The sequence below is a fragment of the Vidua macroura genome, chromosome 1, assembly GCF_024509145.1.
Source record: "Vidua macroura isolate BioBank_ID:100142 chromosome 1, ASM2450914v1, whole genome shotgun sequence".
In the NCBI taxonomy this organism is placed as follows: Eukaryota; Metazoa; Chordata; class Aves; order Passeriformes; family Viduidae; genus Vidua; species Vidua macroura.
In genome coordinates, this window is record NC_071571.1 from 103,073,001 (window position 1) to 103,088,427 (window position 15,427).

A 15,427-nucleotide genomic window follows, 5' to 3' on the forward strand; every position below is an offset into this window, starting at 1 on the left:
TAAGTTACCATTGTGAAAATAATTTATTGTATGTAGTAAATAGCTACATGTAACAATGCAGAATATGTATTTCTACTTGATATGTTTGAAATGTTCAAATTTCAACAAAACCTGAAATAACGCAAGATGTGATTTTTTTAAACCATTTAATACAACGATTGTCCAAACTTTTTTGAGGAGAAACCAGGACCATAAAGCCTCATATAACTGACGAATGAAGTGGGTAAGATGAGAGAGAATAGTTACTTTATTTGTCTACAATCATTTCATAGTCCTGTAGCTGCCTCCAGTACTCAGTTTAAAGAGTGATGTATCAGATTTGTGCCATGCAGTAGGGATAATGTAAATTATCCTCTTCAAGTGATTGGCAGATTCTCACATGTTACATCAAAATGACTGACAGCTTGTTTGTGGAACATCACTAACAATCTCCAAAATACGTGAACTGTGGAAAATATGGCAACTGTGAAGGTCCATGTTCTGCTCATAAGACAGACATCAAAATTGTCACATGCAGCTGGAATAAACTGGAGAGAAAAGTGCTATAAGGCTACAAATGCTGTCTGGCTTTAAAAATGGGGGGAGTCTGGCATTCAAGAGCTTTGTTTTTGTATAGTTGGATGTTTCAACCTTGGCAGGTCCAAAACTATGTTTCCCCACTTCAACACGATTGTGCAATCCCGTGGGATTTCACTGTTACATACCAAACCATGAATAACTGTAGCACAGTATCCTTCCACAATGCATGCAACATCCTCACTTACATTCAGCATGTATTTCAAAGGTTAGAATAAGGTAAGGCTGTATGAACTAGAATAAAGTTTTGCTGTTAAAATGGAACAAACACTGTACTCAGACTGGGATACTAAAATGAGTCTGTCTTTGCATCAAGATGTGAGATGCCGTCTGCCTCATCTCATGTCTCTAGAAAAGTGCCACATAGTGCCAGATGCCTGGCCTGCTACAAGGCCTGAAGCTATTACAAACATGGAGTGACCTTTCAGAAGAGCATTTAGAGACTTTAAATGACAGATAAGATTTCAATCCATGTACTATTTTCTTCTGTGCACTATGTTCTGGACTACTTCTACACAAGACTTTTTTTCATGCTTGTTTGGAAACTGCTTCACTCGAGTTGTACGTATGTATTGGATTTTCTTTTCCATTTGTATGCAATTCAATTATTTCATTTTAGAAATATAGTAATATGGAAGAGATAGCAAGTTTCTCATACAAATGATTTACAGATATATTATGTTCCCAGAACTACCAACAGTAATACTGCTTTTTTAATGGCATGTGAAGGAACTTCACAGAGCATGTTGAAATAAAAGTGGTGTATCAACAGACTACACAAGATAGCCATTATGCAGGCAATCTGTAAAAACAGAATTTAACTCCAAAGAGGGAGAATAGTTTGGTGAAGTACTATTAATCAGACTATCAAAACAAACTAAATATAATATAGAATAAAATTATAAATTATACAGTTAAGCTTCATCTGTCTCATCAGTTGTAATGCAAATATAAGTTCCATGACAGATTTGAGATGAGGCAGACACAGGATGGTCTCAGGTGACTGATGTGTCCACATTTCCTAATTTACATGGAAATGTATGTCTGTATAGCTAAAGTATTTGCCCAATTTTATAGGTATAGGTATGAAGTGTCAGTATGCACTCAGTTTTTTAAAAAATTATCTTCAGATTTTTTATATTGAAAGAAATTCCTCAATTTCACACAGATTAGTTATTGAAAGTAGCTGGTTCACAGGTAATAATGTCAAAGAAGGATCTGTGAATCAAAGATCCAGTGTCAGATATTATTACCCTTAAGCACATGCTAAACTGTTTTGGTATATTCTATCTTCCCCCAACTCCATATGTTGTCTGTACTAAATAAACTTGCACAGGAAATTAGTTGGTTTTTGTTGCTATTAATTCTTTTAGTAGAATACTGCTGCTCTTTGAGGCTTTACATTTTTCCTGATTACAGAATGATAGTAAGAAGAATTAAGCTTAAGAAGAACCACTTCAAACTGAACCTACAAGATTTTTTATACAGTGTGGCTCAGATAACCTTTCTTGTTTGTTCGATTATAAATTGCTAATAAAAGTAACATGATGAAGTTTTGTCAGATAATCTCCTTTCAATTTTGTTCCTTGTGCATTTGTCAGATTTGTAATTTAAGTTTGTTGCTTCTTCAAAGTGCTTTAGAAAAAGCTGAAAGAATTTTCAATGACAGATCAAAAGATGTAACTTTTCATCTCTCTTTGACCGTAAGTGGACACTTTCAGGGAGTCACTTTACACAGTCTACAGAACCACTTTTCTTACAATCTGGAATTATGATTAAATTCTGCTGTAGTTAAAACCACAGTAAGTTAGGCAGTCTAATTGCTGTTATTTTTCTTTTAAACCAAAACATTAGAATGTACATAATTTTACTGAGATTTAAGATACTTTATTCTTTTCAGACAGTTCATCTTATATTACAAAAATCCTTAGAGATCATCTCGAACTCCAAAACCTGGTCCTTTGGGTGGTTCAGTCAGGGAAGTAAGGCCACCAGCTGGCTCACAAGAAAAACGTCCACTCCTGAAAAATGAAAGTAGTTTATTCATTGCTGGTATTGATAATAACTCAGCTTCTGTTTAACTGTTGGATAGAAGACAGTCACAAATCACTTAAGGCTGAAGCCACTATTTTTGTTTTGTTCTTCCCATTTAACCTTCAGAAAAATGTGTGATGTAGCTGTTAAATTGAAAGGATTCTAAATTCAAGTACTGACAAAAAAATTCATAAGTGAAATGCAAGCTAGGACCACTTGTTTTCTTTTATATCCATTTATAGGTTGGCCAGGCAGCATCAAACTTTATAATCACAGTTTTGTTATTGGCGCTTCCCTGTGTTTTTTTGAAACTGTATTGTTCTTGTATTCAAAACATCTTTATAGAAACAATAGGAATAGGTAACACCCAAGTCAAATTAATTTCCCCATTGACACAAATGTAGGTGGGCTAACAAAGAACAGTGGGAAATAACAGATAAGAAAACTTCAGAAGTAACACCCCTCTGACTAACTTACAGTCTTTGGTTTTTATCAGAAATCAGAAAAAACCAACACAACCAACAAACCAGCCAACCAGCAGAAATTTGTTGGTTTAAATGATCTAGACAAAAATTCCAACAGGTGACATCATTCACCTATTAAATACTAAGACAAATCAGAATTCATGTTTTCACATTTCATTCTCCTCTGGTCAGTCATCAAGAACATGCAAATTCTCAGCTCTTTCCAGTTTCTTTTGGCTTTGAATGCATGCACTTCTGTTCAGTAAATTAATTAATGCTTTTTAGCTGTAGGCTGTGAACTCAAATCACGTGAAAAGTAATTTAGTTTCTCAGAAGAATCACCCTTTGTGTAAGTGACCAATATAATATATGTAATTTATAAATACAGGCAATTATATATTTTAGCTTATTATAAACATAGCATACCTTGGGCCTGGTTTGGGAACTTTGCCAGCCTTTAGCTCGTCAATTATGTCTTCAATATCTTTGGGTGTCAAATCTTCCTGTAAAACAAAAAAAATTAAATCACTGACAAAACTGAGAGAGTCATCAGTTACACTAAATGCAGCACTTCAAATTTATCAGATCAGTGTGACCCTAGCACAGGTAATTTTGATCCTATCCATTAACACACATAGTGGTTTAAAGAATGAGGGAAATTGAAGTCTGCTGTCATTTTAATGTTGAGACTTTATTTCGTGTGTAGTTGCAGAAATTAATGTTAAAACAAACAATGCTGATACAGGCCAAGGGTTTGTGTTTTCAGCTTCCTGATATTAGGGAGCTGGATCTCTGCCTACCCACTACACATATGCCATGACACATGATGTGTGTCATGCAGAATGGTGTCAGCTGCAACAAAAAAATTTTGGGTACAGTTCAAGACAACACTTCTTACATTAGTCCATACTTTCCAACAGACTGCTTTAAAATGCTTTCAAAAGCTTATTAATTACCTATTTTAAAAGTTCCAGATTTACAGGCAGACCACAATCACAAAAATCACAGAAATCACTCCTCTTGTATAATAAAGACAGTAACTGAAATGAAAAATACACTCATACACCTGATACAAATTAAGTTTTCCAGCAAGAGGGCAAGAAACTAAAAGATGCTGTAAGGAAAGGAGCTGTTCCTGTCAACAGGAATTGGAAAACTGACCACAACTTCACAATCTGGAACAACTGAAAAATACAGGTAAGCCAGCAAAGAAGATTAATAATTTAAAGAGAATGCAGTACTCACATAGTAATTGTCATTTATTTGTACCATTGGTGCGTTTACACAAGCACCTAAACATTCCACTTCTATCAGCGTGAAGAGCTTATCGGGTGTTGTTTCTCCAACTTTAATACCTAAATCAATAAATTAATTAGGCTCAGCAATGGTTATGAACAAGAGTAATGAAGCATAAATCTAAGTGCTCCAGGGACATTGCATTACTTGTAGTTGGGCCTTAAAAGGATTTGCAAAGTTAAACCCCTTTAAATGAGTCCAAAATGTTTCCATTAAACAGAAGTTTCTAATAAACGATTAAGTCAGTTTTCAGATACATTTCTGAGACCTTGTTTACAGGTATGAATCACTGAAAAATAACCATGAAATGACAATTCTAAGAAATACAACAGATCTACTCAAGAACATTTTAGTAATCAATACAATAAAATGAAAAAATAGGGACACATAGCTTTTATGTGCTGATAGGAAATGCATTCATTTACAGTGTTGAATATTCCCAAATTAACCAACATCCAAATATTGTTAGCTACAAATTCATAAACTTTCGAGTTTATACACAAAAGATGATTTACCAAACTGTACACATACTTAGGATCCATGGCATCTTACTATTCTACTGCTACAGATACAGACCTTCCCCAAGAGGTTAGTCCAAGTAACATCTCAGGGGCTGATCTCTACAAAATATTCCATGGAAGGAAGAATACTGATAGACAATTTTCCTCCATTTACTAGTAGGAAGAGGTTGGAAATAATGACAGTTTTAAGTAAGGCCTGTCTCATTAAAAACTACAGAATCATCCTTACTCTTTGATTTCTCAAGCTGAGAGTTTCAGTTTAAATTAAGCTATCTATGCAGTAACAAGACATTTCATCTAAATATGCCTTTTTTTCAGACAACAGAGTATATGAAATGACAGATAATAGGCAGCTGTTCTGCAGCTCTTATCCCTGGTTCTTAGAAAAAGTTAACAAACGTTTTCATATCAGGGGAAGTATTGTCAGTTGCTGATCTTACCCTCTCTTCTCCCCATAACCACTCAAAAAGGAGGGAAAAACCCCAACCTACACACAAAACCCCTGAGTACTCCTTACATCCCATGATGCACCATCCTCAATTGATTTCTCCCATGGAGAGAATTCATAAATTATGTTAACATCATGTTATCATCCAGAGGGACCTTGACAGGGTAAAGAGGTGGGCTCATGTGAACCTTAAGAAGTTGAACAAGGCCAGTTTTTTCTTCCACTATATGAAGAATTTTACTTTAGTATCATTAAACAAAGGTAAAAAAAAATACAAGTGTATTACAAATTTGTGTCATACCAAGTTTCTTCTTAATGGCTTCTAAAATGCTGTCAGAGTCTCGCAGCATGCATGGCGTGGTGGTGCAGACCTGAATGTGGTATTTCCCAACAGGTTTGCGATTGTACATGGTGTAGAAGGTTGCTACTTCATAGACTCTCATGGGAGGCATTTCTAAAACTTCAGCAACCTGTGATGGGCAAAAAACATGCTATATTGAATTCTCAGAGGGCAGCAGTAAAGGCAATTAGCAAACCATTTCAGTGAAGTCACCTGTCCTGTTTGCAGTAACAGGTAGGTAAGAGGGTGGGGTGGGTATCAAAGCACAAATGTATTCCAAGTGCAAAGACCAGACACCTGAGTTCTCTGACTGGCATCACCCTGCTTGAGCACAAACTCTGCTAAGCCGTGGATCAGCACAGCGAGCAGCTCGAGTCAGCTCCCCTCCAGCATCTCTTGTCAGATACAAGGGGATGTGAGGAGTCAGCTGGGTTTGGGCTTTCCTTGTCAGCTCCAGCTCACACTGCACTTGGGCTGTGTCAATGAACCAACCCGTACGAGCCTGCCCACACTAACCCATGAAAGCCTTTAGCTAAGGAATACTTGTAAGCTGGTACTGTGCTTATCTAATTCATACAGAGCAGGTTCTGTGCCACACCAGGGCTACATCTGCAGATTCCTGTCACAGCTAATAAGCAGGGAGTGGAGCATGATCTCCATGGAGCCAGTTCTCCTGCAAGTATCCCTGATCTCATTATCATTGAACCCTGGCAAACTGCTCAAGTTGAGAACTGGCTCTGGTTTCAACAGAGTAACTGTTTTACGTTCCAGTTTCTCTAGCAGGCAAATAACAAATAATGGAAAATATTTGTTCACTTAAAAGCCTTAAGATCATTTTAAACATAATATCAACCTGAAACTTAAATAAACTAATATACACTGCCAGCATTAATGTTATGCTGTAGAAACTGTAGTTGCCTTTCTTTAAATGTTCATTCACCTCCTTCAGTCATTTCTCTAATGCTCACAATCCTCACCTTAAATTGAATTTAAAATTTTACACTTTAAAATTGATGATATGCCAGATGGTAACAGAAAGTACAACAGATTTATTCATATGAATATAAACCAGATTTTTTTATTTCTTGGTATTTGGTTACTGTCATGCAGCCTCTCACTTTGGAACAGTGTAGTTGTTTGCCTGGTTATTTTGAAACAATTTTAATAATTAACCTGACAAGTCTTCCAGTCACTTGCTGTGAGGTGTTACTCAACACTCCTGACATCTACTACACTAACACTGCCCTGCAGAATCCTTACAGATCTAGAGATTAAGTATAATCCAGGCAATGTGTGAAATGCCATTAATCTGGGAGGAAGAAAACTCCAACCGACATTACCTTTCTTTTCTTCCCCCACATTCAGCAGTGAACAAAATCAAATTTCTGTTCCTAATTCTACGATCACTCTGGGAGAAGAGCCTATCTGAATAGGTTTTATCTAATTTTCTATTTCTTCTGCCTGTAGTTTCTAGTAATGGGCTAATATTGTATAAACAGAGCCCTGAGTTTTCTGCATTAGTTTTTCCTTTTATTTTTAAAAATGTAGTCTCATAGGGAATTCTCACAATACTGCACCACATGTAAATTCCCATGTTTGTAAGCTTTAATTAATTAATGTTAATATTCTAGTAAGATATTGAAAGAAAACAATAAAATTTATGCTTGAAAGATAATCAAGTACTAAATACCTTGTTCATAGCTGATATGGGCAGCCATCCATGCTGTCTTTGGGCCAAATCCAGTACTGCCATGACAGCTGCAGACTTGTGTCCCTCTGGGTAGTTGTTTATGATCGCTTCTATTCGCTTGTTAAGGGAAAAGAAGGAAAACAAATCAGTACTGCTCTAAAGATAATGTCTGTGTATTGAACTTTTTTTTTGTCTGCATACCTTTAGATTTTCAGGTGTGAACTCAAATGGAGTATCTGGATTGTTTTCAGGACTATCTCTATGCTTCAAGAAAAGAAGAAAAACATGTAAAAATGGGTTGTTAGAAAATTATTCAGGACATGTTTACTGTGGTAAAATACCTTCTTGTTACACAGTTACAGTTGAGCTGCTTGAATAAAAACTATATATTCCACATACAAATGTTATAGTACTAAAGTGATTAAATATATTTGGGAAAGTTATCAAAAATAGTGATAATTATTTCATCACTCTTAAAAATCATGATCTATTCCCATTACTTCTTATTAAAGAAATAATTTACTGAGAAATATATGAAATTATATATTGATAAAATGTATGGTGTTGTTATCAAAATACATATTTTTAACACTGTTAATACGGTTTGATTATTATGTTCAAATTTACAATAGCCAGAGTAAGAATGCTCTGGTTAATACCTTAATAAACACGAGACTAAAACAACAGTTCATTTTTCCCTTTATCATGAAACATTAATTAAAAAAAACCTCCACAATTCATCAAGAAGTTTGCTGTAGAATTAAAATATTTGCACATTCAAACACATCATTAATCTATTTTAATATATTATTTTGATTTGTAACGGATTTTAACATTTTCATTTTATATACAATTCTGAATCAAAATGTAAGAAGCAGAATTTTGAATCAGTATTGCCAAAATAAGGTATTCTAACAAGTTATTTTTAAGATGGTCTTCTAGGGAAACATCAATTTTTAATTATTTCTTCTATATTCAGAAAATACACATTTGGAGGTCTTGAAACATTTTCCACCAGAAAATGTTCCTGCACAGAATTTTTAGCTGTCTGTAAGCAGCTCATTTTGGTTTCCTTTAAGCACCTAGAGTTAAGTTTAATTCCAAACTTCACATGGTTTTCAAATTGAGAAAATTTCAAATCAAAGGGAAAGTTTGTGGGAAAATACAAGCTATACTTGAGGTTTGATGTTAAAATAATCCCCAGCTAGCCAATAATAAAAGCTTTAGAAGTGTATTTAAAACAAAGAAGCCCCCTCTACTGACTTCCACTTGCATCATTTCCTCCAGTAACCGAGGGTGATTTTGCAGTTGCCACACTACACTCTTCTTACTAAGCAGCAATGATTTAATGAAAGGATTTAATGAAAACCTTATCATTGCCAAGACACTTGCATACTGAAGTGAAGTATGTATCATCAGTGAAGACCTTAGGACATGTGTGGTCCACAGTTATTCTCGGATTTAGAAATTTTAATATGGAAATATTGCAAGGGCAAATACTTGAATTACATCTGTTGGTCTGTCCAGGGATTACCTTTGCTTATCCTGTCTATATCCCAAAGCAGACAATATGACTGCCACCGTCAGTTTGAAAGCATTGTGCCCTCACCACAGTTTCAAGTCCAATATAAAACTAGCGTTGATAAATACTTCACCAAGGACGACTTTCCTATAAGAACAGGAATTACAGAAAGATGAATGATTTTGAACACGCTAATATTTTATTTAGTGTTAATTTCTTGCTTATTGTGTGGTTTACAACATAAAAGAGGAACATGATTCCCATTATTTCAGACTGACCCTTCCAGATAAAGGATTTGATGACTCATATTTAGTCTTGGTGAATGTTTTCTACCAATTTTATTGGTAGAAAAAGAGTCAAAAAAGCTCTCAAAAAGAGGCTGATGGAGAAAAGACTGATTGGAAATACTGTACAACTTTTATTACTTTTTCCCTTACAGACCTTTCCATGTCTTAGCTGCACAGATCAATTCCACAATTCATGGTAAGTATTTCCATAACTTAGCTTTTCCTTCTCAAATCTGCATGCCTATTTTGGTATTATTTTGCCTTCTGTAGCTATTTGATAGTTAGCAATTGTACTTCGTCTCAACTGCTTTTGCAAATAAATGTATTTATTAAAATTTCCCTCTTTGTCTGGAGCAGCTGTTCTTTTCAGTGTATCATCTGTAAACTGATATCCTTAAATGCCCTACATGTGAAGAAGAATAATAAAGACTTTATACTGGAAGATACAGGTATAGCTGTAGCAAGGTTTTATGACATATTGTAAAGGCTATAGCAGAGGTGAGCAATAAATAAGCCATGCCACCTTTTATATTCTCTGTTTTCCTGAAAGGACTTAATCTAATTCTGGGCTATGGAGAGTTTGGTAGTTTTCATCAAGAGCTTACACAGTTCTAGGACTCCTGAGCAGTTAGGAATTTATATGTTCTCTAGTCTTACATTTGTCTGACAACATGCCATTTATCTGAGACCTGCATGCATTGACACGCTCCTAAATTACATGGGTGCATTTCCACGTGTTTTTTTAGGATACAGATTTTAGAGAGCAAGATCAGAAATAAGGATACAGTATTGGAAAGAGTACTCTTTTAAATTACAGAGTGGTTGAAGTTGGAAGGAACCTCTGGAAGTCGCCTGGGTCAAACTCCCCTGCTCAAGCAGGGACACACAGAGCTGCTTGCCCAGGACTGTGTCCAAATGGCTTCTTCTGAATTTATCCAATAATGGAAACTCCATAACCTCTCTGGGCAACCTGTGCCAGTGCTCTGTCACCCTCATAATGAAAAAATGTTTCCTGATGTTCTCTGAGGCCATTGCCTCTGGTCTTGTCACCTGGCACCACTAAAATGAGTCTGGCTCTGTTCTTTCTCTGTTCTCCCCCCATACAAGTCTTTTTCCAAGTCTCTTCTCATGCTCCCCAATTTCCCAAAGTCTTATGGACATTTTCATTCCATTCATACATTGACTGTATCACAGTTCTATTGCAGAACAGAGCCTATTTAAGTAGGAACACCTTCACTGCAAAGGCTACCCAAGCCACAGATGCCAGTGCACTCCCATGGAAGCCACTAAGGCTGCTGAATGGTCACCTCATATTCTTTTTGCTACACCAACCTGGTCCATTTTATTATTATGCTTTCTTTTTTCCCAGTGATCTAATCATCTGTCTTTCTTGACACAGAAAATTATTCAAGAGCGCTGAAGAATTAAAACAGAATAGTTAGAATAATTTAGTTTCCATGTATACTGCAAGAAAGTTGGCCTAAAACTTGACCTATGCCCTATGGTAAACACCAGTCCAAAGCACTGAAACCAAAATGAGAGAACTGGGGGTCTGCAGGGGCAATGTTTAGGGCAACAACCTGTTCAGAATCCATATCGAATCAGCACTGAAAAAATATGTATTAGTCCTCCTCTAAAGGGAAAGTACCCTATGTTCACTACTCCAACAGAACTCAAGATATAAACCCCTCTAAGAATGGTGGAAGTGCTCTCAAACCCAAGTATCTCACTGACCAACTGCACAAGTAACTAAAACTTGAATACAGCAATTCTTCAACCTTTTGTGCTGAACCTCCTGTGCAGCCCTATGACAAAGCCCACATCAGGGCTGTTGATGTGTTAAGGAAACTCAGTCCATGCATTGAAAACAATAAAGTAGAAGAGCCAAGTTTTAGCTGTTAAGAGGGCTAAAATCAGGTAGAAGAGAAGCAAAAGAGAATGCATGTTTCAACTAAAAAAGGCAATCATAATAAATGTCTCTGGAATCAGGCCTTCTCTAGCCATCAGAACGTAGAGGTTTGGAGCATTGCTCTTACATGCCCATGGGCAAACAATCTACCGAATTTTGTACTTGATACCCTCTCACTGGAAGTATGATGTAGCTGCCTGTGATGGCACCTAGTTGAATTTAATGATTGAGAGAAAGGCTCTTTCTGGGTGTTTCAGAATACAAAGGCATTTCAGCCGAAGTTCTCTTATTTCTGTGTGTTTCTGCTAACATGTAACATGTTTGCAAAGAGAAACACATGCATACAAATCAGAAATGCCTTTTAATAATAGATTTTATGACAACCAGGTCTCTTGCTAGCCTGTCCTCTGCTATTACAACACAAATACACTGCATGCATTTACCTTCCTCATGTATAGATTTTATACATGAGAAGTGCAAGAAGAAGCAGCAATAAGCTTTGTAAAACAAACCCATGACATTTGTGTGTAAACTGACACACTAAGAGGACCACCACAACAGGTTTGAGTTACTCCCATTAGTCCTGCACAAGCAGTTTTTAAACTTTTGACACTTCTGCTTGTAATTAAAAAAAAACCCTAAAACTTTAAATTTTGTTTCCCTCTACAGAAATCCAGGGGGACTCCAATTTTCTGATTGTATATGAACACCTTATGTTGATGAAAATAATGCCTTTGTCTCAAACCAGCAGGACAAGTTCCCCTTGCAATCTGCCATTTTAAGTAGCATCTGGAATTTAGGGCAAACAAGTACACACACACATATAGTGACATCCAACTCTCTTCTTCCCATTACCTTTCACTTCAGAGAAGAACAAATATTACTTTTTAAAAAACAAAAACTGAGGGAAAAAAAAAAAAAACAAAACAAGAAAAAAACCAAACCCCCAGAGAACCAAGTTCTTATGCTCCTTTAGCAAAAATTCTGCTGTGGAATAAGTCATCAATGATGCTATTAAATAAACATCTGCAAAGCACTCAGCTTTTCTACTTGCCTTTCTCTGTTATCAGGCTCCTCCCTGTAGCAAATAATTTAAACAATTACATAAATCTTGAATTTAAAAGCTATCTAGCTTCATATGTCAGACATAGCAGCCATTAGGGTGCCAAAGACATATTTTGCCTGTCTTCACCAACTTCCAACTACACTTAAGTTTTCTAAATTGCCAGACTACAGCATTTCCTCTACTCCTTGAACACTAGCTCTTATCCTGTAGATCACCAATTCCTGCTCAGATTTCTGGAAAAGTACACAAAGCATATACTGAGATCTTATTAACTTCATTTTATGATTAAAGCTGTAGAGACAGCTGCAGAAAGGAAAGGACAGCAAGAATTCTGAGCACCTGTTTTCAACAGTGGTCAACTCTCTAGTAAAGGGCTGATTTTTACCAAGTGTTGGGAAAATGCCAAATTATTCAGCTGTTAAACTGCAGACCATCTAAAGCTCTGAATGGAGCAGAATGGGACAAAATACACACTCTGTTGAGATGCTTCAGGTTCTCTTCAGAGGTAGACAGATAACACAGCTGCTTTACACACTTAAATTCAAGGGTTTTTTTACTTTTTGCAATTACTGCTACTGTTTATGCCTTTTATGACAGTGCTTAATGGCCTCAATTACGACTCATTGTACCACCTGCTGTATCACACAGAACATGAACAAGAACTGTACTTTTCAACCCCTGTAAACACAGCTACGACCTGAGCCCACGGGTAATTCTGCAGCAAATTTCAGAAAGCAAGAAACTGCACCTGCAAGAAGTTCAATGAGATTCAATTACAAACTCAACTAAAATAAATAAAGGAAACAAGAACTGGTTTATAATGAAATAAAGTTTAAGCAAAGTCTCATCTGCAATCACATACAAATTATAGAGCATTTTCACTATATAAGTCAAGAAACACAAGAGGCAAAAACTAAAATAAAACCTAACATAAAACTCCATTACAATTCCAATAAAAGGTTCTATAGAAAAAAACCCTCTTCTTTGTAAATGCCAGTAGGTTTCTACGCAGATTTGAAAAAGCACATGCCAAACTCTTGTGACCCATCCCCCTTACAGTAAAACAGATTATTTACCACAAATAAGGCTCCAGTGGCACTGCGCTCTGCTGTTCCATGCAAGTATCGGATCTGTTTTGCCTACAAGCAAAATACAGTGTTACTAATGCACATACTGCTCCTGGCTGCTTTCAGAACCAGTCTGATTTCCAACTGTAAGCCATTAATTCTACTGCCATCACTAATAAATTAAAATAAGACAAGAAGAGACTATTAAGGGCTCTCCTGCACTATTAGGAGAGTAGATCTCTCCACTCCTGTCTTGACCAGTTCGAACAATGTAGAAATAAAGGATTTAGCTCTGCTACTGCTTAATTTAAGTGCCTTGAACACAAATTCTCATCCAACATTTCATGAAGAATTTTCCAATTTGTGACTTTACATCCTATCTGCTATAAAGTTTGCAGAAACCACCACTGCTACTGAAGTTCTCCTCCAGTAAGCATTTGCAAGCTTCTTCAGCTTTTATCGAACCAAACGCTGAGACCTGGCACAAGAGGGCAAATGTAAACACAAACGTGAAGAACGAACAGAACACAGACCCATATGCAAGTTCTGTTCAGCTATCCTCTGTACTCTCTGACATGCCGGAACAGATCAATATTTCTAGATTCTGGCCGGTATTAGTAAGATTTGATAATTTTACCGCAAGTATTTATCCTATTAAAATTAATTTTATATTAAATTACATTTCTTTTTATACTTAATTCTTGAGCAATTGTGAGCTTTCTTAAAGTAGAATCACAGAATGCTTTAGGATGAAAGGGACCTAAAGATCACGCCGTTCCAATCCCCTGACATGGGCGGGGACACCTTCCACTAGACCAGGCTGCTCAGAGTCCCATCCAACCCGGCCCGGAGTGCTCCCAGGGATGGGACAGGTCATTTGACAGGGAAAGGCTGCAACCATCCTGTGACACTACACTGCGGGTGCACCTGCGCGATCCGCTGCTAGAAACACTGAGCTGATCAGGCCGTCTTTGCAGAAGAGCCGTGACTGCGGGTGCGCGGTCCACAGACTCGGATTCCAGGCACCGACCTACCCCCAGGCCCCGCTTCCCCACGTCCCGCCGCGGCCTCCCCGACTCCCGGCCGGCGGCGGCAGGGAGCCCTTACCGAGCGAGCGGCCGCGGCGCGCAGGGCAGCGCACAGGAGCATGGCGGCGGCGGCAGGAGCACCGATCCCCGCTCCTGCTGCCCTTCCTTGTCCCGATCCCTCTCCTTGAGGCCTGGGCTCGCCCTCCGCCGCGCCGCGCCAAGGAGACCCGCAGCGCGCATGCGCGGGGCGCGCCCGCAGCGCGCGTGCCCGCTCTGGAAGCGGAGGCTGTCCCGGCTGTCCCTGCCCGCGGGGATCCCGGCCCGCCGGAGCGGCCCGGAGCCGCCAGCGAGCCCGGCCTCGAGGGTGCCTGAGGGTGTCCGCGCCAATTTCAGCCTCTCGTGGCACACACCAGCGTGGAGAAAACCGATTCCTTCCGAAACAAGAGTGGTGACAGCGGAAAATCGCAGGAAGCTAGTGAGGTTTTTTTTCAGTCCTGTGTTTCTCACCTTCATGCCCACTTGTTTGGGGTTTTAATGTTTGGACTGCTTGCACCTATGTTTTCTCCTCCTTTAGGAAAAACAATAGACATTGATTGTCTTTTTGGCCTCTGATGAGCATTCTCGTATGACACCATAATCCAGTTAATACAGTACAAATGCTGGAACTGGGAATCACAGAATGGTTTGGGTTGGAAGGGAACTTGGACATCATCTGGTTCCAAGCCCTGCCGTGAGCAGGGACATCTGCTAGGCCAGGCTGCTCAGAGTCCCATCCAGACTGGGAATGGGGCATCCACAATTTATCTGGGCTAGATGGGAGTAACAGGCTCTTCCTTAGGTGCAGCTGCTTCTTAGGAACGTGGTTCATAGGTCAATCCATCCTTGTGCAGAGCCTTGATCGTTCAGGTTTTGTGATGAGTGCAAATGTACTCTTTTCACTGTCAAATAAATTCACGTTTTTCGAATAGCAGCTAAGGAGGAAGTCTTTTATTCCGATGAGTACTCAGCATTCCAGATTGGCAAAGCATCACCTGATGTTCCAACATCTCTTACCATATCCTACTTCTCTCTGAGGAGGAATCTCCCCTGCAGTCCCCACCCTCTCATCTACCCTGGCTTTCAGTGGGGCAGCCTCATTAATTTAATGAATTTCACACTGAAAATCCATCCATGCATATT

At 38.2% G+C, this 15,427-nt stretch overlaps 1 protein-coding gene across 1 annotated transcript; it reads right to left on the minus strand.

Moving 5' to 3' along the window:
- On the minus strand, window positions 1–14,501 carry NDUFV2 (NADH:ubiquinone oxidoreductase core subunit V2). Its single transcript, XM_053974905.1, has 8 exons — window positions 14,328–14,501; window positions 13,230–13,292; window positions 7,571–7,633; window positions 7,370–7,486; window positions 5,641–5,809; window positions 4,320–4,429; window positions 3,501–3,577; window positions 1–2,597 (listed from the first exon to the last, which is right to left on the minus strand). The coding sequence occupies exons 1-8, from the start codon at window positions 14,367–14,369 to the stop codon at window positions 2,504–2,506; spliced, it is 735 nt and encodes a 244-aa protein (XP_053830880.1). The 5' UTR covers window positions 14,370–14,501; the 3' UTR covers window positions 1–2,503.
- Between the last annotated feature and the right edge of the window lie 926 nt (window positions 14,502–15,427).